Source organism: Dasypus novemcinctus, chromosome 11 (assembly GCF_030445035.2).
Source record: "Dasypus novemcinctus isolate mDasNov1 chromosome 11, mDasNov1.1.hap2, whole genome shotgun sequence".
Classification (NCBI taxonomy): domain Eukaryota; kingdom Metazoa; phylum Chordata; class Mammalia; order Cingulata; family Dasypodidae; genus Dasypus; species Dasypus novemcinctus.
The window spans coordinates 85,717,570-85,742,984 of NC_080683.1; the positions used below are offsets into that span (position 1 = coordinate 85,717,570).

At 40.1% G+C, this 25,415-nt stretch overlaps 1 protein-coding gene, 1 long non-coding RNA gene and 1 pseudogene across 5 annotated transcripts in view; all 3 read left to right on the forward strand.

Annotated features, from left to right (window-relative positions):
* Nucleotides 1–21,481, forward strand: part of FIG4 (FIG4 phosphoinositide 5-phosphatase) — a 143,664-nt gene extending 122,183 nt beyond the window's left edge. For all 4 annotated transcript variants that reach the window (XM_058307276.1, XM_058307278.2, XM_071218628.1 and 1 more), the window contains one exon: nt 21,117–21,481. In XM_058307276.1, the coding sequence (XP_058163259.1) occupies nt 21,117–21,294 (178 nt within the window). In that variant the 3' untranslated portion in view covers nt 21,295–21,481. The remainder of the gene's footprint in view (nt 1–21,116) is intronic.
* LOC139440063 (DNA repair protein RAD51 homolog 3 pseudogene) lies at nt 1,361–4,262 on the forward strand (annotated as a pseudogene).
* A 272-nt stretch (nt 21,482–21,753) lies between the features above and the next one.
* On the forward strand, nt 21,754–23,559 carry LOC139440003 (uncharacterized). Its single transcript, XR_011650111.1, has 2 exons — nt 21,754–21,956; nt 22,582–23,559. It is a non-coding gene; the product is annotated as an uncharacterized lncRNA (long non-coding RNA).
* The last annotated feature ends 1,856 nt before the right edge of the window (nt 23,560–25,415 follow it).

Genomic DNA, 25,415 nt, shown 5'->3' on the forward strand with positions numbered 1-25,415 from the left:
ACCTTTATTTTTATTAAAGGTATTCACCAATTATGGGGCATGTTTTTTTTTTTATCTTCTTTAAAATTTTCTGTACTAAAAGCATAATTAGCATTACTGTTTTTTAAACAAGGAATCCAAAATACAGAGTTCAAGATTTTATTGCCAGTAATTCTTATTCAGCATGCCTAGATAAAGGCCTAGGAATCTGTGCTTTATGTTGTTCTGCATTGGAATGTAATAATTCAGCCAGGTTGGAGAACTGCCTCCAGGTGTGAGATAAGACACTTGGCCATTACTCCAACTCATTGGGTTAAGTATCCAGGAGTGACAGGCCACTGCTTCTGCTATTCCAGGAAATGTGAGGACAGAGGGACAGATTGTTCCCAGAGGTCACTGGGTAAACCCGCTACTCCTTTATCAGAGATTGCTCCCAGAGGTCACTGCGTAAACCCGCTACTCCTTTATCAGAGCTACTCACCCTGATAAATGAGTAGCTACCCTGAGGGAGCACCTGGCCATTCTCCAGGCAGGGAGAAAGGATGACTCTGGGAGCTGACAGTTACAGTCTTTGCCCTTTGAGAACAGCTGTGATGTGTTTGATGTGCAACCTGGCCTTTCCTGACAAAGAGTGCTCTCAAAACAGACACAGTGCTGTGCAGACTATCCAGTCCCTGTTACTGTGGCTCAAAGCCAGGTGTTTGCTCATGAAACAACAGTTGAAATGTACAGGTTGTATCCTAAAAAACAATGCAGCCAAATATTGTTGACTCTTCTCCTGATATTTGTAATAATGAACATATCTGAAACATAAAAACTGCATTTCTTGTATACTATGATAGATAATATGCCCTACAAAGGGGAGGAAAACCATACGTGCTTCATTTTTATAAAGCCACAAGATCTTTTACAAAACACAAATAGCATTTTTATTTCATAATTCTATGGAGAGAATGTAAAGGAGTATCACTGTGCCATAGTTGGACCAATAAAATGTATTAAGGACTATGGCCAAAACGTAAAAGTACCCCCATTGCCACTCATGTATGTGCCTGTGATAGACGATCCCTTCTGTGTCCTTGGGGAGCAGACATTACGTGTGCTTGGGGGCCAAAAGTATACTCCCCTGCCAGAACCATCTGAGAACAAAAGTCAGCTGGGAGCCCGGGTACCGGCTTCTGGTTAAAACAAGAGAGCTGGAGATGGCTGTGCTTTTACTCATTAGCCAGCTGTTTTCGGTCAGTGTTTGGTAGCAGTAAGCATAATCCACTCTAGCTAAAAAGAAGTGATTTATCATAGGATTTTAGGTTCCCTTCAGAATCTCTGGGAAGGCTGAAGAAACATACTCTAGACCAAGCTTCTAGGAATGACTCCCAAAACCATGTGGCAGACCATCAGAGTAGCTGCTATATCCGATCTCCCTCTGATCTGCCTTGATCAGAAGCTTTCACAGTGGCTGCTGGTTCCAAAGCCAAGCGTCTCAGCTGTAATCAGGAAGCCACTGAATCAGAAAGTCGCAGCCACAGTGGCCAACTCAAGAGCATGCGGCCTCTACCACAGTCTGCAAAATGCATACCCTACCCTGGTCTCTTACACTTGATTCAGTCGCAAATCAAAGCCTCATGTGAATAAAAGTGCTTGGTTGAATCTAAATTGCATTTTGAACCCTAATTACGCACAAGTCTGGGAAATTGTTTTTTTTTTTTTTTCTTTTCAGCCCCTGCACACTGGAAGGGAGCTTTAAGTAGATCTTAAGGGATCTAATTTATACTATCTGCCACTGTCTTTATAGCTCCCCAATTATCCATGCATGTGCTTCTCCCTTTCTTCTCAAGCTATTGTAGCCCACTCAGGGTCCAGGATTTCTGGGTTATGTGCAGCTCTCTTTTAGCAAGTTCAGATGAGACTTCTTGTGATCAAGTGACCTATAAACTGGCTGCTGCCAATATATTATACTATGGTGGCAGAGGAAAAGAAAAACTCTCAGAAAGGGAGACAATGGGAAACACAGCCACCATTTGTCCTTCACTGTGCTAAGATCCCACTGGGCAAGAATGGTGATGATACCCTGCTTGCATAGTGGAGTTAAGTTCCTTGGGTAGCCATCTGGAAGGAGCTTTCTCATCTATTAAGCCCCGTGGCTCAACTCTAACCAAGGTATTAGCTGTCTCTTATTAGCTGCAGTAAAGGTGTAGCTCAGGTAGTTATTCTAATACTTGTATTTCTAATTCTACTTGTACTTCTGCTTCTACATAGGCGAGGCTAATTAGCTACATGTAGATGAACCTCAAGATTAAGAGCTCTATCTCCTCCCCCATTTCCCCCCTCCCCAAGTCTTCTCATCACTAAGCTAGCTGTCAGATCTGGTCATATGCAGTATGTAGCAGTCCCTGAGGACGGCAAGTTCTGAAGGAGTAGAAGTAGGAAGCAAGCTGAAAAGAAGCTTCCCAGGGAAGAGTCCAGAATAAGGAGAGGTGGGTAGCAATGCCTACCTCAGCAGCAAGGAAAATGTAACCCTGCGGGCAACAATACATCATCTTCAGGGATCAGTTTTAGAAATAGGTGAAAAATATATTTTTAAAAGTTGATGTGCTTGGTAGGTTCTGGGAAGAAGAAAGCAGCATTATGGCTTTTAAATCACACAAAAACAGAACAACTAGATACACATACTCATAGACAACATTTACCTCAAAACCTTTTGACAAGTTGTCCCCACAAATCTCAAAATACAGGTGGTGAAGGCAAATCACCAAGAGCCACGAGACCAGCATCTCGGTGTTGGTACAGGAAGAAGGCAGGGAGCGGTGGGATATGCAAAGGGCCCGAGGACAAGAGGAACCAGAATAGCCAACAGGCATTCACTAGAAATCACACTGGGCTAATCTGAGCACAGCAGCTGAACCTGGAAGGGGCTCTACCCAACTCAGTACTAGGGGACTGCAAGAGAGGGGCTCTTGGTGAAGTTCTGAAAGGGGCAACACAAGTACTTGAAATCAAAACACCCAAAGCTCCCTTCCAGGACTGGGAACCCATCTGAGGAGAAATTGTTCATGGTAGGGTCATACATGGGCAGGACAGTGACAATAAAGATGAAAGAAAAAGTCCAAATAAAGTGAGGGAAGGGAACAGACAAATCTCTGATTGCAAGCTGCTATGGTTTTGAACATTCACGCAAACAACTAGAGGGAATTCTGTTAAGTTAAAAAAGCTTTCCTGGGTGAGGGGGGTGGGGGGTATATGGGGACCTCATTTTTTTTTTAATGTAATATTTTAAAAAACAAAGACAAAAAAATAAAATTAAATTTAAAAAAAAAAGCTTTCCTAAACCACACTTTCTTCTAAACGTGCGGGATACTAATACGGCATAACAAGCAATAAAAAGTATCAAGGGGGCTGCATGGGGACTGCGATCAAGTATCCGCATCAGATTGCAGCAGGATTTAGGGAGTTTCCTGCTGTCCACAGCAGTGTGGGTATAATTAGTATCTGCAGGTTTCCAGACTGCCGAGGAACTCTTGGAGGTGAAAACCTTCAGAGCTCAGCAAAGAAGTTGGGGGCCTAGGAAACTCTGCATATTATCAGAAGAGAATGCCCCTTAAATACACCAAGACATGCTGGTACATCTGAAATAGGCAAAAAGTTACAGCACTAGAACTTCTTGAGAAGGAGCATACTCAGGGCTTCATAATTATGTTCTGTTCAACGCTAGGTAATATTCTTAGGGGTGGAGTACCCTTAACCAAAACCTGTGGTACACCTGGTGTTAGAAAAGCACAATTATGTGTAAAATTGGTAGTAGATGTGCAGATACCAGAATGTTTTGGAGGAGTGGCAGGTCAAGGAGTTTTTATTGATACAGAGGGGAGTTTTACGGTGGACAAGGAGGTAGACCTTGCTATATTATGTGCATTCAGCATCTTCATCTTACAGCAGGAACACACATGGGAGAGGAACGCCAAAAAGTTTTGAAGGATTACATTCTTCTAAATACTTACCCTTTTCATTGTCAAAATTATACAGAACTTTTGGCACAGATTTATCCCCTTCCAGACTTTCTTTCAGAGCACTCAAAGTTTCAGTTACTGATAGTGGATGGTATTGCTTTTCTGTTTTGTCATGACCTAGATGACATAACACTTCATCTAGGATACTAAATGGCCTGGCCTAGTAAATGATCGTCTTGAAAATAACCACAGATTATTGTAATTTTAACCAATCAGATGACAACAAAGTTTGATAGAAATCAGGCCTCACTGGTTCCTGCTTTAGTCTCAGCGATTTAGAGATGCTGTTGTTGCTACTGCATGCTCATTGCCAGTAAAGCTTCACTGAATTACCAGAAACAGTCATGAGAATCAGAAGAGCAGAAATCCAAAAATTAATCTCAAAGTATGCAACTGATTGATGCCTTGACATTTAATGTGTACAAGTAGTAGACACATTACTTTAAAATGTAAACACAAACTATGGCATGAATGAGTCAGAAATACACTGAAGTGAGTAGGAAAAAGGACTAATGAATCTAATTCCCTGAAACTGTTCTTTTAAAGCACTGTTATACTATTTTGTTCTGCTTTCATTTTCCATAATGTTCCAGAATGCCCCCATTTCTTTGACAATTGCCTAGAAAATCTTTTGTTCTCTGTTCTAAATGTAATTTTTATAACTCTTAAAAATGACAGAAAGAGGTAGCACCATGAGTTGGTATATCATTGTATTCAATTTTATGGATAAAAGAAAATTTTAACTGACCAAACTGATTTTAGTAACCTCTATCCTAAAATCTAAGTCATTTGGTTAATTTCCTATGTTGTTTTATAATGTTAAAGAAATGTCTTTGGAACTCTTATCTCATCTAGAAATTGTCTAGAACATATGTCTTACAGAATAGGTTGACTCACAATTATCTATTTCTACATTTTTGAATCCTAGTATGATCCATTCTAGAATTCTAGGTGTATTATCATTTCCCTTTGAATAACCTTAACCCTAGTTGAAAAAATTAAAAATTTTCATTCTAGGGTTTTCAAAAACACTGGAAGATGTCTTGGCACATGGTTATTCTTTGTACTCTCAATTCATTAACAAAATTTACTTTGATTCCCAGTGGAAGAAAATTATTTAAATAATTTAGTATTATGTACTGTGGTAAGCACATTTTCCAGATTTTAGTTACAGGTAGTATTGCCTATAATAGACTGTACATCAAATTTATAAAATTTCTTCATATAACTCTTCTGCAATTGATTATATAGAAAAACCATAGGTAACCAGGGCTTTAAGAGTGAATGGGGACATGCTTACAATTATGCCTGAACAATGGACATAACCCAGGTTGATGAGGCTACTTCAGTTAAGATGTGACCCATGTTCTGGATGGGTTTTAATCCTATTATGGAATCCTTTATAAATGGTATGACTACAGAGAGAGAAAGAGAAAGGCATGGAAGCAAGAAGCTGAAAGCAATGACATCTGGAAGAGAAGGGAGAGACTACATACTGCCATGTGCCTTGCCATGTCACAGAGGAGCCAAGGATCATTGGCATCTGGTCTTCAAGAAGAAAGTATCACCTTGATGCCTTGATTTGGACATTTTCTTGGCCTCAAACTGTAAGCTAATAAATTCCCATTGTTTAAGTCAACCCATTTCATGGTATCTACTTTAAGCAGTCTAGGCCACTAAACCAGTTCTAAATGTACACAAAGAAAACATGGGCAAAGAATGAAAGGAAATCAGGAAAACTATCGATAAACACAAAGAGAGTAACAATAGAGAGATGGAAATGACAAAAAGGAGCCAAAAAGAGCTGAAGAACACAGTAACACAAGCAGATTGTAACTGGCAGATGAAAGAATCTGTGAACTTGAATGTAAGGCAGTTGAAATCATCCAGTCTGAGGAGCAGAAAGGGAAAAATGAAGAAAAGTGAACAGAGCCTGAGGAACCTATTTTCACCATCAAGGATACCTTTATACATATTGTGGAAGTCAGAAAGAAAAGAAAGAGGGAAAGGGACAGAGACAATATTCAAAGAAATAATGGCTGTAAATTTACCAAATGTAATGAAAAATATGACTTATACTTCCAAGATCTTTGATGAAATCCAAACAGAATAAATCCAAATAGACAAACACTGCACCATGTTATAATCAAATTGTCAAATGCCTAAGATAAAGAATTCTGAAAGCTGCAAGAAGGAAGTGGACTTGGCCCAGTAGTTAAGGCATCCATCTACACATGGGAGGTCCGCGGTTCCAACCCCAGGCCTCCTTGACCTGTGTGGAACTGGCCCACGCACAGTGCTGATGCACACCAGGATTGCCGTGCCACGCAGGGGTGTCCCCCGCATAGGGGAGCCCCACGCGCAAGGAGTGTGCCCCGTAAGGAGAGCTGCCCAGCATGAAAGAAAGTGCAGCCTGCCCAGGAATGGTGCCACACATACGGAGAGCTGACACAACAAGATGACACAAGAAAAAGAAACACAGATTCCCGGGCCGCTGACAACAACAAGCAGACAAAGAAGAACACACAGCAAATAGATACAGAGAACAGACAACTGGGGTGAGGGGGAAAGGGAGAGAAATAAATAAAATAAATAAATCCTTTAAAAAAAAGAGAGAGAGGCAACATGTCACATACAAAGGAGCCTCAGTAAGATTAAGTCCCACTTTCTCATCAGAAACCATGGAGTCAAGAAAACTATAAGTACTAAAAGAAAAAAAAGAAAAAAGAAGTCAACTAAGAATTCTGTATCTGGCAAAACTGTCTTTCAGAAACAAAGGAGCAATTAAGACATTCCCATATAAACAAAAGCTGAGGGACTTCTTTGCCACTAGATCTGCCCTATAAGAAATGCTTAAGAAAGTTCTTCAAGTTGGAAGGACAGGACACCAGACAATTGATTAAAACCACACAAAGTTATAAAGAACTCTGGTAAAGATAATGACATTATTAAATATAAATATCAGTACTATTATATTTTGGGTTTGTAACTTTACTGTTGACTTCCTTTAAGATCTAAAAGCCAAATGCATAAAATATAATTGTAAATCAATGATTTTGGACCCATAATGTATAAGTATGTCATTTATGACAAGAACTGCATAAAGATGGGGGCATGGAGGTCTATAGGAACATAGTTTGTATATACTATTGAAATTAAACTGGTATTAAATAAAATTGTTACAGATTTAGGATGTTAAATTTAAGCCTTAGCGTAACCACAAAGAAAATATCAGAGAATATGCAAACTCTCAGGGGCAGAAAGTAGTGTATAAGTTACCAGAGATGGGGGCTAGGAGCAAAGGGGGAGTTAGTGCAAAGTGAGTATAGGGTTTCTGTTTGAAATGGATGGTCGTGAGGGTACTGCAATTGTCACAATGTGATTAATCCCATTGAATAGTATGGTTGGGAGGGATTGAGATGGGAAGATTTATGCCATATATGTTTCCATAATTGAAAAAGAAAGAGAGAAAAAGTAGAGATTATGGAAACTAAATGCAATACATGATACTGGATGTGATCTAAGAATGAAGGAGAAAAGGCTCAAAAGGATATTACAGGATTTAAGAAAGAATTGGAATGTAGCATGTAAGTTTTATACATAGGTGATTGTAGAAAATGTACATGGAAGTATTATGTGTTCCAGGGATATGATATGTTGCCTGCTCTCAAATGTTCAGAAGATAAAAAGATAGAAGATACACACACACAGATAGATATAGAAGAAGGAAGGAAGGAAGGGAGAGAGGAAGGAAGGTCTGGCAAAATGTTAAAATTGGTGTTAGAGTTCTCTGTACAGTTTGTATTATTTTGAAATGACCCTGTACGTTTGAAATTATTTCAAAATAAAACATTAAAAAAAGATCATGGAGCAAAAGAATATCCCTAGAGACAATGAAAGCTGCCAGAAAAGTCAATAAAAGAGATGAAAACCGAAAAGTACCATTTCAAAATGTGCTAAAATAAAACTTTAAAATTAAAAAAGAAATGAAGAAAAATATAAAAAGAATTTAAAAGAAAGTTTCAAATATTGTCAATAGGCAAGAAGATCCAATATATAGATAATGGGAATCTTAAAAAGCAAGGGAACAGAACAAGTACTAAAACCAGTAATGCAAAGTAAATTTTTTTCAGAAAAATATAAAAATACTTACAATTATATATCAAAAGTACACACCACATACCTGAGAATATTAACCCAGAATGACCAGCATGAATTAATATGCTATTAAATTAACTGGACTTCAAAGAAAAAAAAATCCCTTAGACATCTAGACAAAAAGAGCAAGTGACTTTTAAGGGAAAGAAAATTAGATTACCATCAAACTTTTGCATGCAACACTTCATGGCAGTAAAAAAACAAAGGAATACTATATTTAAGATTCTTAAGGACAGAAAATGTGAGCCAAGAGTGTTATATACAAAGAAACTGTTTTTTTCTAGTATAAGAGCAGAGACCAACTGTTTTCAATAAATAGACACTCAAGGAGTATTGTTCCCATGAGCCCTTCTTATATAATGTAATGGAGAATGAGCTTCAGATGATCAAAATGAGACTTTGTTATAGTAAATATATAGTTTCTTATAGAACTCAAGTGAGGGTTGAGAGAGAGAATATATGTTGGCCATATGCTCAAACAATGTGGATGTAGTACAACTCAAAAAAATTAGCAAAATAATGAGAGCATATGCAAAAAAACAAACTTTTCAGTAATCATATTGACAGTTATTGATAGTGGTAATATTAATGTTGTTATTGAGGCTATTGTGTGTTTAATGTGGGCTAAAGCAAATAATAATGTGATATTCTTCCTGTGCCATAAGAATGTGATTCTCTACGTGGAATACACACACACACACACACAAATATGTGCGTGCACACATACAATGGCCCAGTAACAATGAGAATCCTTAGTGCCCAGTTCCCCACTAATAGGAACCAGAGCTTCTTGGAGAAGTTGCTTATCCCATGTCTGGGTCAGGACATGTACAAAATGAACAAAGTGAATCTGGAACATCTTGTCAATTCAATATCAAGAAAACTATCAAAGAGTATTAAGGTTATATCAAAAGGATTCAGGAATTAACTGGAAGAGGTTCCCACTGGACAAAGATAGGACAATTTGAACTTTGAGATTAAAAATTATAGTACAGGGAAACGGACTTTGGCCCAGTGGTTAGGGCGTCCGTCTACCACATGGGAGGTCCGTGGTTCAAGCCCCGGGCCTCCTTGACCCGTGTGGAGCTGGCCCATGCGCAGTGCTGATGCGCGCAAGGAGTGCCATCTACACAGGGGTGTCCCCCGCGTAGGGGAGCCCCATGCGCAAGGAGTGCACCCATAAGGAGAGCTGCACAGCGCGAAGGAGGGAGCAGCCTGCCGAGGAATGGCGCTGCCCACACTTCCCGTGCCGCTGACGACAACAGAAGCGGACAAAGAAACAAGATGCAGCAAAAAGACACAGAAAACAGACAACCGGGGGAGGGGAGGGGAATTAAATAAATAAATAAATAAATCTTTAAAAAAAAAAAAAGAAAGAAAAAAAAATAAAAATTATAGTACATTGGAACCCATAAAATATGCTTAGATGCATGAGTTCATGATAATAGATATATTTTAAAAGCTGGTCATTTAAAAAGAATAGTGAACCAACTCATTGGAAAATTAGCAAGGGAAGGAATCAAGCATGTGACTTTGAATCGTATGAACAGTACTGCGGGGCAGGAGAGGCCTAGGCTCCTGCGGGGGCTCGCAGGCGTGGAGGGCGCTCAGCAGAGAAACCACCACGGAGACGAGGTGAGCACGCAGGTCTAATTTATTAAGGGAAGTACATGTGTTTATATAGGGTTATGGGGGAGTGAGCAGGGGACTGATTGGCTGTGGCCAAAGGGGGATTGGATTGGCGGTGGCGAGCAGTTGGTGGGGGGAAGAGGCAGATTCTAGGTTGGTGAAGGGGCGGCACCGGCGGGAAAGGGGAACGGGGCTGGGAGTGATTGGTAGGGACTAGTTCCTTGCCTTTTATGGTGCGGCTTGTGCTGCGGCTTGACAGTGCGGGAGGGGGGATGTGAGCGTAGGCAGCTCCTGCTGGCTATCAGCAAGCCAGGGTCGGTTGCCTGGGCGGGGCCGAGGGCAGTGCGCCCGTTCCATGGCTGAGGGCAGTTCACCCGTTCCAGCCGCCCTACACCCGAGTGGTGGGCTGCGCATATCCCCCACTGGGCGCGGCTATGCTTGCCAGCCAGACTTCAGCCTGCCTCACCTCACAGTACCGCTGTGGAAAGCATCTTTTAAAAAAAAATGTTTTCCAACTAATAAATGAAAAAGAAATGAAATAATTATCATTTGGCAATCCCCAGTGAATTAATGGATCTAGGCATTGAGCAACTATGGCTATTACTATAAAAAAGATAAAAGACCAGACAGTATGACCCTCCTGATGAAACAATATGTCACCAACTATAGCCTTGCAAAGGGATTGAAGCCAAGTGTCACCATTCCTCTGGTGAGACTTGCAGGAATTATAAAGGACAAGGAAACATTTTGATTGGCATCATGAGTATGCAATCAGCAAATTCCAGACTGAGGGAAACCCTACAGCCTGCATTCATCAGCAGATAAATTGTAAAGAAAAAGGAGAGAGAAACTGGGATTAAAAGCCACATTGTTTGAAATGGAGCTGGGATAATTGGATATCCATAATCAAAATAATCAAAGAGGACCCGTCTCACTCTCTGTACAAGAATCAACTCAAGGGAGGTGGATGTGGCTCAAGTGATGGAGCTCCTGCCTACCTTATGGGAGGACCTGGGTTCAATCCCTGGGGCCTCCTGGTGAAAAAGAAGAAGAGAAAGTGTGCCCACATGGCAAGCCAGTGCCCATGCGAGTGCCCGCGTGGTGAGCTAGTGTCCCGTGCAAGTGATTCATACAGCAAGATGATGATGCATCAAAAGAGAGACAAGGGGAGACAAGGTGAAGTGCAGCAGAAACCAGGAATTGAGGTGGCGCAATTGACAGGAAACCTCTCTCCCCATCAGAGGTCTCCAGAATCAAATCTCAGTGAATTCTAGAGGAGAGAAAATGAGAAGACAACACAGACAGCAAAAACAGCAGGGCAGGAGGAGGGGAAGGGAGGGAAATAAGTAAATTAAAAAAAAAAAAAAAAAAGGAATCAACTCAAAATGGATCAAAGACCTAAACCTAAAAGCCAGTACCATAAAACTCCTAGCAGATAATGTAGGGAAACATCTTTAAGATCTTGTGGTAGGAGGGGTTCTCTTAAACCTTATACCCAAAGCATAAGCAACAAAAGAAAAAAATAGATAAATGGAACCTCCTCAAAATTAAGCACTTTTGCACCTCAAAGGACTCTGAAGAAGGTGAGAAGGCAGCCTATTCAATGAGAGAAAATACTTGAAAATCACATATCCAACAAAGGATTATCCATTATATATATAAAGAGATCCTACAACTCAACAATAAAAAGACATATGACCCAATTTAAAAATTGGCAGACTTGAATAGACATTTTTCTAAAGAAGAAATACAAATGCCGAAAAAACACATTAAAGAATGTTCAAAATCACTAGCTATTAGGGGAATGCAAATCAAAGCTACAATGAGATTTTTCACACCTACTAGAATGACCACTATTTAAAATAAAAAACAGAACACTAGAGTACTGGAAAGATGTGGAGAGATAGGAACATTTATTCACTGTCGGGAGTATAGAATGGTACAATCACTGTGGACGTCTGTTTCGTGCTTCCTAAGGAAATTAGATATCTGCCATGTGTCCCAACATTACCAATACTAGGTATATATGGACACGAACAGACATTTGCACACCACTGCTCATAGTGACATTATACACAATTGCCAAAAGATGGAAACTACCCAGGTGTCCATTAACTGATGAATGGATAAGCAAATTGTGGAATATACACACGATGTAATATTCAGAAGAAACGAAAGTGTGAGGCACATGATAACTTGGATGAACCTGGAGGACATTATGTTGAGTGAAGCAAGCCTGACACAAAAGGGCAAATATTGTATGATTTAACTATTATGAAGTGAATAATATTAGCAATCCCATGAAGTTAGTAGCTAGAAAAAAGTGACTAGAAAATAGAATGAGGTTAGGAAATGAAAAGCTGAGGTTTAATCTGTGTAAAATTGGTAAAAAGGTTGTAAATGTTTAGAAATGGTGAAAAGTACATCATAGTGTTTGTAATTAGCAGAGCTAATAAGTGGTTACAACAGTGATTGAAAGGGAAAGTCTAAGGTCATGCATGTCACTAGAAGGAAAGCTAAAAAATGGGGGAAGCGGCTGTGGCTCAATCAGTTGAGCGGCTGTGGCTCAATCAGTCTACCATATGGGAGGCCCTGGGTTCCTATCCCTGCGCTTCCTTGTGAAGGCAGGCTGGCACACCAGCACCGCGGAGAGCCCATGCAGCCAGTTGGCGCAACAAAAAAGGGAGACAAGCAAAAATGCAGAAGAATGCACAGCAAATGGACACAAAAAACAGCCAGCAAGCAAGCCGCTAGCAGGGGAGGGAATAAATAAAAATGATAAATATACAGAAGAAGGCACAGCGAATGGACACAGAAACTAGACAGCAACAAAAAAGCCGCAAGAGGTAGCAGGGAATGAAACATGGGACTGTATAGCATAGTGAACCCTCTTGTGAATAATGAGTATAGTTAATACTGCATTTGTAAGAATGTCTTCCTCTGAAACAAAGCAAATTGTATTATGATGTTAATATCAGGGTGATATTTGGGCAAAAATATAACCAAAGTAAACTATGGACAGTAGTGTAAAGTAGTATATTAACAGCCTTCCATCAATGGTAAATTTAAAAAGTAAGTATGCTAAGTGAAAGAAACTAGATGAAAAAGTACCAAATACTGTTTGACTCCATCCATACAAAACGTAAATACAAGGAAATTATAGAGATGGCAATAGATTAGCAGTTATGTATGGCAGGAGAAGGATAGAAAGATTGAGAGGTTTTTATTTTGTTTCATTTTTGTTGTTTTTGTCTTTTCTCTCTCTCTCTTTTTTTTTTTTTTGAATAATGAAAATACCCTAATATTGATTGAAGTGATGAATGCACAACTCTTTGATTATACCAGATTTCATTGATTGTACGCTTTAGATGGATTGTGTGGTTTATGAATACATTGCAATAAAATGGATAATAAAGTCATATTGTTGGGGATTGAATCATGTCCCCCATAAAAGATATGTTATACTTGTAGTCTGAGTTCCTGCAGGTGTGAACCCATTTGTAAAGAGGACCTTTGAAGATATTATTAGTTCAAAGTGTGGAGTCATTTGTGAATAGGACCTTCGGAGATCCTATTTAGGTGAGGACAAATTGAATCAGGATGGCTGAAGTCCTTAAAAGGAGAGGAAATCTAGACAGAGACATAAACAAATGAGCAGGAGAAGAAACCATGAGATAATAAATTCCCATTGTTTAAGCCAACCTCCCTGTGTGTTATTTGTCAGATCAGCCCTGGCAGATTAATACACATATGAATTTTTTGAAAAATAGCTAATACTAAACTATGAAACCTAGGGATATACCCTTGGGTGAAAAAGTCTTTTTTAAGAAACACAAAGAAGTGGTTACAATAGCAGGATAATGACTTTTAGGGAGAGGGAGGAGTTGTGATTGGAATGGGACACGTAGCAGGGGCCTCTGGGGTAGTTGCCAAAATTTCTGTTTCTTGACTTCAGTGGTGTTCACTTTATAATATAATAATTCTTTATATTTGTTTTGTGTGGTTTTCTGTATCTGTTTTATTTTACAATAAAAAATGAAAAACATTGGTAGAGCTAAAGCCCATGATAAGTCCTGGGTAAGCATTGTTCATTCCATATTTAATTAACATGCATGTATGGCAATGATGCAGTGGCATCTCACCAAAAGCTTTATTCTGACAAGCTTGTAACAACCTCTGAGGCTCTTATGTGTATTGTGTTGAACTTTTCTATATAACAATATAAAATTATCACACTTTAAGGGCAAGATGTTCCAACTCTCTCCAAGAAATACCAAATGTTATATTGTCTCCATTACCACATATGCTCATCAGCTACAATTTTGTTCCAATATCTGCCCAATAGAGTGGACTTTGTAAAAGTGAGAATTAGCAGTTAACATGGACTCATTTGAAGAATATCACTTAGTGGGAATGGTTGAAATATATATATTTTTCTCAGCATTGTGTTTAAAAAATATGTATACATATAGCAAAATATATGTAGCATAAATGTATACAAGATATATAAAAATATATAGACATAGCATATATGTGTGTATATCTATATCTTATGTACATATATAAAATGTTTTTTTAATGGATCTTATAAATGAGCCTTCAAAAGATGTAGTTTAACAGTCTTAGAAATGTGTAACTTTCTTTCAGATATATCATGGTCATTCTGTACTTTGATGTAAATATTTTTTCTACATTGTTGATGTTACTTAAACATAAGAAAAAGCCTCTACTTTTGCCAGACTGCTTGCCTTTCTGGTTGGCCTGTCATTGACATGGCTCCAACAGGGTTGAAGACAGATAAGTGTTTGATACACACATGTGCGGTAAAGGTTTTGCTATCCTCATGCTCTTCCCATAACCCAAATGCCACCTACTCCTCCCCTATCAATATCCTTAAAGGCCTGATCTACTCTAATGAACTGAGATTGTTTTTTGTGGAGCCCTCAAAGGACCTTATAATATGGATAGGGCAGCCATCAACTCTTTTGCTGGGTTAGGCATTTTGTGTTCTGTCTTCACAGATTATAGTCTTACACTTTCTTCTCATTGCTCCCTTCATGCCTTCATTGGTCAGTTGTTTAGGAACTGGCATTATTGTCATCTTTGCTTTAATTGGTTTTAACCTGCCTCTGTAATTTCTAGCCTCCTTTTCAGTGTCTCTGCTGGAGGACATTTCAATCATCCTATTATAATAGCATCTGTTATGGGATTTGTAGATGTTTGGGTTGGAAGGAATCATATTTGTTCACTATTCTGTGTCGTGTTCATCAGCTTTCAATGACATAATGTCTGAAATAATTGGACTTTGTTGGAGATTGTGCTTTAGATTTATAGCATTGCGTGTATAATATACACACAATCTCCTAGTGGTAGTAAAACAGAAATGTATTCTTCTCCTTGATAATGTTTACAATGTCATCAGACGTTGATAATGTGGTTCTGTTTCTCTAAACATGGATAAGTGCTCTCCCTTTGAGCTGGTCATCTTTACTCTGCAATAACATATATCTGCCTAGAGACTTATGGAGGTTAGGCAGTCAAGGCAGCAAGTTTTACTGAATGCTTACCCATATTTTCAGCATCAAAATAGACTTGGCAGTATATATAAGAGCATATAGACTATGCCTCCTTTCCAGGAACACACAATACAGGGTTATATTTTGCCTTTTGTTTGTTTTATTAGGACTGGTTTGAAGATTGACACATTTCTCTTGGTTTCAGCCCATTTGGTAATTGTGACTTTGGGCAAGTTTGTTAATCTGAGTCATTGTTTTCTCACCTCTAAAGTGGCTGAGACCCTATCCCTGGTCAAGGTCAAGGTCTTTTGTATGATCCTCCTCAGCTATAGTATCTTTTGAATTTGTGACTTACAAATTCAATTTGTGGCCAACATCAAACATTGCTATTTGAATATTGCAATCTTGGCAGGGGGTAACAACTTGGAGTAGCGTCAGAAGGGATCAGTGGGAAGGGAAATATATTTGTTGCTAGAACCATTATAAAGTTTTCTAGAAATGCCAAATGGAGTTTGATGTATGCCAAAATGCTTAGTCATAGAAAAAAATAAGTTTTTTTAACATATTGAAAAGTATCGTATTTATAAAATTATTTTAAATATGCAAATATTATTTAGTATTCCTTTCACCAGTCACAAATCATCATGACATTACTAAATTCAGAAGACATTTCAATCTGACCATTTAAATATCTTCTTGTCAACCAACATACATTCATTAGGTGGGCTCCATATGTACAAGTCAGAAGAAAATCTCAACAGGAATTGAACTGTAAAAGGGACTCAAGCTTTGGTTCTGCACCCAAGTGTAAGATATGCTTATTATCAGACATGGTCATATAGCCACCCAGGCGAGTAATACCGCATTTAAGAAAGATCATAAAAGGGCACCAGTAAAGATTTTCTTTAAAAACATCTGGTGCATCTAATGAATTTCTGCCTGAAGTGTTTCTCTTCTGTGCATGGGCAGTGCATTTGCTAGTGCCTGGTGCTTGAGGGCACCAGTCAACATGATAAAGCAGCCTGTAAATGAACTGGCAAATATGTTATTCTAAATAAGACGGTAACTTTCTTTGAGGGGAAATACAGAGCTCTCCTTGAAGATGGAACTAGATTTTGTAGATAAAAAGGAATCAGCTTGCAAAATTGTAATATTTTATCTCCAAAAATAGTACGAGCACTTGAATTAGGGGCAGTATATCTTATCACTTTGGGGAAATGAGGAGAAGCTTAAAAGAAAAAAAGAGAAAGAAAAAAATTTTCCTCTGTTTATGACCAGGAGAGAAAAGTGGCACCATTTTTCCACCATGAAAGTGGTGTCTGTACTGATATGAATGAACGAAAATGGTCTCACAATTTCCACATCATTTAGTGTTTAAATACTAGTCTTTTCATCCAGAAAGTTGCCATCTGACACTAATAAAAAGATTATTTCATGTAGTAGTAGAAGGATTATTGGGTTTATTTCCTTCCCTTTTCAGCACCCTCAGACAATGTGCCAACCAGCAGCCTCTCGTGAGGGTCTTGGTTTTTCTTTAATTATTATTTCCTGCACACCTTGGTAATTCATTAAGTCAATGGAGAAATGTATCAAAAGTGTCTCCTCATTAGGAAATGTGTGTGAGTATGATATTGCTGCTTATGTCTTTGCAATTAAATGTTAAATCATGCCTTTACAATATGGGGTTAGTGGTAGTATATCATTTCAAAAGAGTTCATTCTTAAAAATGTAGCAACATCGAACCTAAATAAGATCTTATTTAGCTTTTTTAGATGCTTCCCCCTTACACTGTCCGTGGTCTCCTTAGACCGCAGGTCCTCAAACTTTAGGGAATATCAGAATCACCTGGAGGATTGTTAAAACACGTTCACCGGGCCTCACCCCCAATGGTTCTGACTCAGTAGCTCTGGGGTGGGACCTGAGAATTTGCATCTCTGCCAAGTTCCTCGGTGAGGCCGAGGCTACTGGTCCTGGAGACCACACTTGGAGAACCTCTGCCTTGGACTCGGAGCTCTCAGGGCCTGGCTGCAGGAAGTCTGAATAGAAGGATGGGCTCTTTGTGAATGTTTCTTCCTCCTCTGAGTGATTATACCAACAAGGTTGGGGTGTCTTATGCTGCTTCCTTCTGACCCAAATTCAGTAATAAATACAGAATCATTATAATTTTGTATTTTAATGTAGGCTTTTAATCTAGAAGAATAAAGAGGACAAGGGAGTAATGGATGCATTTTCTTACTCCCTACGTAATCTTTTGAAACCATAGTGAGTTGGTGTTAGACTCCTAAACCTGCCTGCCAGTCAGTCTAATACAATTTGAGGCTGATGGTTGGCATTTCGTATTTAGGGTGTTTGTAATCATCGTTTCCCATGACCACGTGCAATGAAACTATTTGTCAAACAGTAGGTTGAGGACTCCTGATGGATATTCTGGGTGGAAGCAGTGGAGGTATGGCCCCATCCCATCGTTGCCCCAGCCCTACAGCACCGCCTGCCCATTTGTGTATTCATCTGAACCCCTGGGACAGTAGCCAGGAGGGATAAAACAATGACTTGGTGACCTGGCATTTTGCCTTTCTCAGCTGAACTTTAAGGCTCAGATCCCAGAAGGCATCTCCCTGCATCTGCTTGGTATCTGGGGTGATGCCCAACAGAGAAGCCCTCGTTAATGCACGCAGGGTCTGGCTTCACAGGCAGGACCAAGACCATTAGCCCTGTATTATGCATAGTCTTTAAATGTCTCATCTGTAAGGGGAGGGTATGAGCCCTGTGTTTCCTGCCTCCAAGATAGATGTGAAAATCAAGATAATAACTGTAGAAGAGCTTTGAGAAGGGAAGGCACTAAACAGGGATAGATACAAATATTATAATGGCTAAAAGGAGGAGTTGCTGTGGCTCATGCTTTCATTGCTGGTGCTTTGATGATAATATCTAAAAACACTAGGGCAGGGGTTCTTAAGCTTTTTTGTTCCACAGACCCCTTTGCCAGTCAGGTGAAAACCACAGACCCCTTACTAAGTCCAAACTCTACTGTGTGTTATTTAATAAATATATCACACCCACACCAACCCATCCCCACAAGAATAATGTTTTTTGAATTTCAATTCAAGCTCACAGACCAGTGGTTAAGAACCCCTGTGCTAGTAGAACCTCCTTGCTAAGGTGCAGGTTAAAATCCTGAGTAATATCAGTCATTAAAGAATTGCAGTGCCTCACTTTGAATTATGTAAATGACTGGAGAGTTGCTATGTTTTTTGAGGGAAAATTAAGAAAAAGAACTCATCTAGGGAAGCAGATGTAGCTCAAGTGATTGGGCTCCCATCTACCATATGGGAGGCCCCAGGTTCAATTCCAGGGCCTCCTGGTGAAGGCAAGCTGGCTTGTGCCGAGGAGAGCTGGCGGCCTGTGCTGCGGGAAGCTGATGGCCCACACCACGCAGAGCTGGCGCAGCAAGATGACACAACAAAGGGAGATGCAGAGGAGAGACAGAGGCATAGCAGACCAGGGAGCTGAGGTGGCTCAAGTGATTGAGTGCCTCTCTCTCATGTCAGGGGTCTCAGGATCAGTTCCAGTGCCTCCTAAAGGGAAGACAGTAAGAGATGACAAGCAGACACAGAAGAACATGCAGTAAATGGACACAGAGAACAGACAATGAGTGCAGGTGGCAAGGCAGGGGGGAATAAATAAAATTAATCTTAAAAAAAAACCTCATTAATTATTCTAATCATTCACCATTATACTGTTAGCCAGACATTAGAATAACTACAACTTTTGTATTTTGAAGATGAAAGCTGCTGCCAGACTAACGTACAAATTGAGATTCAGATATCTCAGGATTCTTTCATTGTTTTAACTCTGAGTAAATTACTTTATCCTCTGGTTTTTGTTTACTTAAGTAAGGGTGCATTCTAAGATTATGTGAAATTGTTGAAGTGCTTTGAAAAAAAAGGAATGTTCCATAAGCTATGTACCAAATTTGAGTTGAGATATATTAGTCTGAGGTACAAACAAATAGGGTTGGCTTCCAAAAAGAACATTCAACCTCCACTTTTATTTTACTTGCAGAGTTTCCAACCATCTCAAAATGTATGTTCCAGACAAAGGCAAAGTATAGTGAACTACCTTGAGAGTTTCCAGGGAAAGTATGAAGGATCCATGATCAGTTGTAACACATCCATGAGAACAGAGCTCTTACGGAGGGTGTTACTGTACCACTTCTCTGCTTTCCTTGTATGTCGTTGTACTGCCCAGGGACCAGCAAAATGTACTGCAATTAGACACAGTTGCCTCTGGGTCAAGTTTTGGCCCAGAGGTCCAGTTCTGCCTGTGACTGCAGGGGCCCCGAGCTCCAGATCCTGCTAATGACACCACCCCACTCCTGACTAAAATTTCCTTTTAAAAACCATTGGACACTTACCATGTGGCAATCCCCCAGCTTTAGGGGGCCAGCTCACCAAACAGCTGGGCATCCAGGACCCTTTCCTGAGTCCTCTCTAAGAAGTTTATGAACAGGTTTGAAATCCCACCCCAGCAGACTAGATGCTCCAGCTTGTCTCCCTCTGTGTTTTCTTGGCTACCCAGAAGTGGAAAACCACGCACCTCCTCAGCCCTGGGCTGTGGTGAGGTGTGTTGTCACTGTGCCCCCAGCTTCGCACAGTGTCTTTTTAGTTGACCCTCCTCCCCCAGCAGTGGCCCTTTCATGACCTTCTGGGGCACATGACTGTGCACAAGCACCTCCCACCACACACACACACACGCGCGCGCGCGCGCTCTTCATCACACCTGACTGCTGGTTGACGCATCTCTTGGGGGCCTGCCACACACCAACGATGTGGTAACTAATGGGTGCCCAAACTGCTCTAAGTTGGGGGTATGTCAGAAACACAAGCTGCATTTTGACAAGTGCCTTCCTCAAAGGGGTAAGTGGACATTTCAGGCACTCCGGCAGTCCTGGTGGGTGAGGTGAGAAAGAAGGGATTTTTGAATAGAGAGTGTCTTTGGTACTTTTCATCTCTCCCTAGAAAAGAAGAATGCTGCCTATTACTGATCCACAGTCCCTCCCCCGGAAGGCTGAGTGCTAAATGTGTTTCAGAATCCAGTGTTTTAGATGTTAGTAAAGCAAGATGGCACATACACTTTATAATAACATCCCCAACGTGATAATGAAGCACATTAATAGTCATGTAAGTGGTATGAGTAGCATCAGTTCAGTTTAGGCTGTTTCACCAAATGAGTTTGATTGGGTCAGATTTTGCCAGTAAAATAATTTTTGGTTGTTTCAGCTTGTTGAATCTCAGAATTGTGGATAAGGGATTATGCACCTGTAATTGTTAACAATATTCCCCATTTATTGAGCACATGTAGCATGGCAGTCACTATGCTAAGTAAGTACTTTACACATACAAGTGTATTTATTCCTCACAACAACCCTACGAGGTAGGATTATTAGTATCCCCTACTTCACTGATTCCTACTAAATTTTTCTTTAAAAAAACTATAGGGCACTTACCATGGGACAAGGAAAAAGAGCACAAAGTCTTTATAGCCTGTGCCTCAAGTCGTTCCCAGTCAGGTGAGGGAGACAGGTGCACAGACATGGGAGAGTGCAGAGCTGTGTGGACAGAAGAGGTGGCTCCCTGGGAGGCTTGGGGAAGGCTCTGCTCCAGCTCTGTCCTCAAGGAAGAGGAGGGAGCCAGCACCGGGAAACGGGAGAGGCCATTCCAGCCGCTGATTCCGGGTCAGCGGCTCCCAGTGCTTTCAGGACCCCCTAGCGCCCTGTGGCCCTTCACTTTATTCTCCTTAATGCAGTGCTTTCTGCTTTCATCTTTTATAGAACAGCCATCTCAGCTTTCTCTCAAGACAATATCTATGAAGTTCAGCCTCCCAGAGTAGATCGAAAGTCTACTGAGATCTTCCAGGCCCACATCCAGGCTGGTAAGGGTGTCATGCAGCCCCTGGGGAAGGAAGACACCTCCATGTACCGAGAGTACATCAGGAACCGGTACCTCTGAAGACGGAGCAGCGCCTTGTGGGAGACCTGACGGGCACCAACACAGCCACGTCGGCTTAAAGTTATAATCTGCTTTGTCTCATTTTCAAAAGGTAATTTTCTGGCTGTCCTTTGTAAATGAGTTTTTCCCTCTTTGTTTCACTGACATATTACAGATTACATCTAATAAAGAAACGACTGAATACTTAGCTGTCATTACCTTTGCTTTATTTTAGAAATGCACCCAATATGGTATCATACACTCATATTAAGAAATTAGCAGGCATTTATTATTGAGTGCCTGCTCTTTGCCAGTCACTGTACTAGGGTCTGGGAATATCGCCGTGAGAAAAACAATCCTAAACAATCCCTCTCCTCAGGGAGTTGTATGTGAAAACAAAGTATTTATTTAAATGGCTAATATGTATTTTTTAAATTTACTTTGATGGGTTATATGTTAACTTTGTGTTTTGATCCACAGTTTCACTACTCTGAAAGCCATTGTTCTTATGAAATAAGAACTAAAATATTTATAAATAAAGAGACAAGATGTCAACAGATTAGTCTCATATGATTCAGGAAAAAGAGATCACATGATAGAGCAAACTGACTAAAATATTAATAATTGATAAATCTGAGTAAAGGAAACAAAGGAGTTCTTTGAGCTATTCTTGGAATTTTTCAGTAAGTATAAAATAATATTTTTTAAAAAGGTAGAAATTGTGAGTGAATAACCCTTGGTGGTGTGCAACTGTGTGACGTAGTTTGACGTTTGGTTTTCAGCCAGGTGCTCATTTATCCTGTATACATATGGTTTGTTCTTCGGGTGGTAAACACTGATGTGGAGAATTTTCTGCTTTCTGGCAGTTTAACACAAATGATTTGATATCATTTTGTCTATGCTTATATTACAAATTGCCTCGATCCTTCCTCTTCATAAATAGAGAAGAAAGCCAAAAACCAAGCCACCTAAGAGGAGAAGGCAAACTAACCTTTATGGTCTCCGACCCTGAGATTCTGGGAGTCTATAGAAAGTTTAACATTGCAAATAAAAGTTAAGTCCCTAATTGGCAGACTTTTTTTTATTGGTGCCATCATAAAATCAAAACTAAAGAATGACAAAATAATAGACGAGGAATTTTGTGCTGGTGCAGTTGAGATATCTAACACAGTAGCTTGCTGCTGCATATGGGATCTCACGTGAACCTTCCCAATTTAAAGGAACAGTTCAGATGCTTTGAAGATGCCAAGGTATAGATCAGGCACTGATCTTCACTTTTAAAAATTATTTTTACCTTGACTTCTGCAGGTCCACCTCCTTAGGATAAGAATAGACATTATACTACATGCTTTGTGAAGATCTGGACTCAAGATAACCCACCTGAGTTTGACCTTCTTTGGCTGTAAAATGAGAATAAGAATTCCTACTTTTTTGGCTGATTTTGAAGTTTAGAGATAATCTATGTAAAGAAAACCTAGCCATGGTTCCTAACACAGAAACGCTGCTCAGTAAATGAAGCTGCTGTTGATGCATTGATGGTGGCTGGACATGGTGTTTTCACACTCTGGCATCCTTGACTTAAGGCAGCTGCTTGTGTCTTTCTCAAAGTCAACATGATTTTAACATTACAAGGTGGTATCTTACCATTAATGCAGATTACTTCAACACTAGCTGTACAAGGAAGGCTAGCAAGGCAGACATAACATTTATGGTATAGAAAGAGGCTAATGACCTAAAGAGGTATGTAAACAAATGTATCCCTGAAAGCTCTAAAAAGCTGATATGTGATGGAAAGTATGGAAGCTGCACTAGTCGGCAGCCCCATGGGGAAGAAATGTATAAGCATTAAGAGCCTGAGCTTTGCCCCCACTTTCATGTCGCCATGGGACTTTGAGCAATCAGCCTCTCTAAGCCCCAGTGTTCTCAAATAGTATAGAGAGCTGTTGAAAGAAAGAAAGAAGATCATATGTCCCTGGAAGGCTTTTGGCATGGTCTCTATTCTATAGTAAATATTCACTAGACGGTAGCTGAAAGGTCACTGATAAATGGGTAATCCCCACCACTTGCTCACGTGATACCTGAGCATCAACTGAGAACGAGACCATTTATTCACCCTCACTTTGCCCCTGTAAGGCAAAGGCAGAAGACTTCCAGGTTCAACTTGGCATGGTTGATTTTAATTCTTTAAATCAAGTAATCTAAATGAATCCTGAAATGTACTTGATCGTAAATTGAAACCTCAGCAATAATGACTGGATCCCGTGAAATAAAACTTTGTTGACTGTATTATCATAGCCAAGAGCGACATGAAAACATTCACATTACAAGAACATAGGTGTGTTTGTATGTGTGGAGGAGCGGGAGGGGCAGAGAGGGTTGCTCTCTGAAAGCCACTTTATATAGCTCTGGCCACCTCTACGGAAGAAGTCATGTCTTATTTTATACCTGTGGATGCTTCAGTGAGGGTTGGACTTTTCCACCATTTGTGTTGACTGCCCTGTGGTTGAGAAGGCTCGAAGCAGCTAACTGTACAAATGGTTCTGGGATGAAAGATCATTCTTTTATCCAGAGGCAAAATTCATAGCATTGTGATCTGTCCTCAGAAGTTAACTTTAACCTTAGATTTTGTTGCTCCAAATGGAGATTACCTTATGTGAAATCCCTTTCTCCAAAGAAAAATGACTCCTCTCAGACTTCAGATAGACTTTGTTTTTCACTTTATGTGAATAAATTCTTTGCCACGTGAAAATGAGATCCCAACTTTACTTGGATCTCTGCAGGTAGAGAGGTTGCACATCGTTTTGTATCTTACTATTTTTCGCAGTAAAAATAAATTTCCAACTTGGGGAGTGTCTCCTTCCTAGCTTTCCAATTGTTGAATCAGAAGTGTTTTCTCCTTTTGGACAGTAATTTGCCTCAACCATTGTCCTCCCACATCGTGTGCCTTCGGAGTTGGCTGATCAGAAGAAAATTGCTCAGAGTGGTCAGAGAAGATGAAGGTGCTCTAATGCCCCAAACAAGCTTTTCTTGAAATCACATTTTGCACTTTTTAAAATCACTTTTCTGCTGCACCCCTACCCCCAGCATTTTTGTTGTTCTGTTGGGATAAGTACTGCATCTCAGAAGCTCTCCTTAAAACAAAGGGAAGTGATTGTTGTGGGAAAATGAATCCTTCACTGAAGGAAGAATGATCTGTTTTACTTACTGAGACATTACCCTCCCTTTGGAAGAGGTGAGCAATTATTTTGGAAACTGCACGTGGTCTGTTGTGCTCCTAACCTAGGTCAAGTTTCCCATCCCCACATGTGCATCTCTTTCTTCAATAGACAAAGGAACTGCATCCTTTTTCCATTTTCAGAAGCTGGAGGTCCATTTACTGATAAAGAATATTAAACTGTCATTTAGCCCTTGCTACCCACACACAGAATATTTTTATGGGTTCATTTCTTCAGTACATTTCATTCGAGTGGACTCCACTGTAATTGCATCCAATTGGTAAATTAAACTAGTAGTCTGAATTGACCCTCTCTGATTGCGGCAGACATTTTTCACAAAGAAAATTACAAAACTAAACCACTCGCATTAGTTTTTAAGAAAAAAGACTGGGAAATGGAATTTGCTAAACTAAGTAGCACCTGAGGTGCTGGTCAAAGAAAAGGGAACTGTGCCTTCGGTACTGGGAGAAGAATTCCAGTATGCCTCAGGATTAGTTGCAGAAACCAGAAAAGTTCTGACATCTGCATTTTCTTTGATGCTGAAAAGCAAATAATTCCAGCACTCTCCTGAGCTCTAACGCCATCATTTTTCCTTGTTTTTAAAATGGGATTTATACTTTAAAATTTTTCTTCGCTTTCCTTGTCCCCCCTCCCCTCATCATTGTCCTTTAGAGGTGATTGGACTGGTGATTACATTTACCATCTGGCCCCTGGGTTGCAGAATATCTAAAACTGGGGCATCCCAGAGATTCTGCCAGGGAACAAGGTTGCCATGACACCACCTCTGGCTACAATAGCTGGGTGTGACTCTGGGTGATTTTCTCCGGGGAGAGGGTGCATGAGTGAAGTTGTGGGTCGATCTTGGCTTATGTTTAAAAAAAAGACATTTTCAGAAGTGGAGCTTGGTGGAGGAAGAAAGGGTGTGTG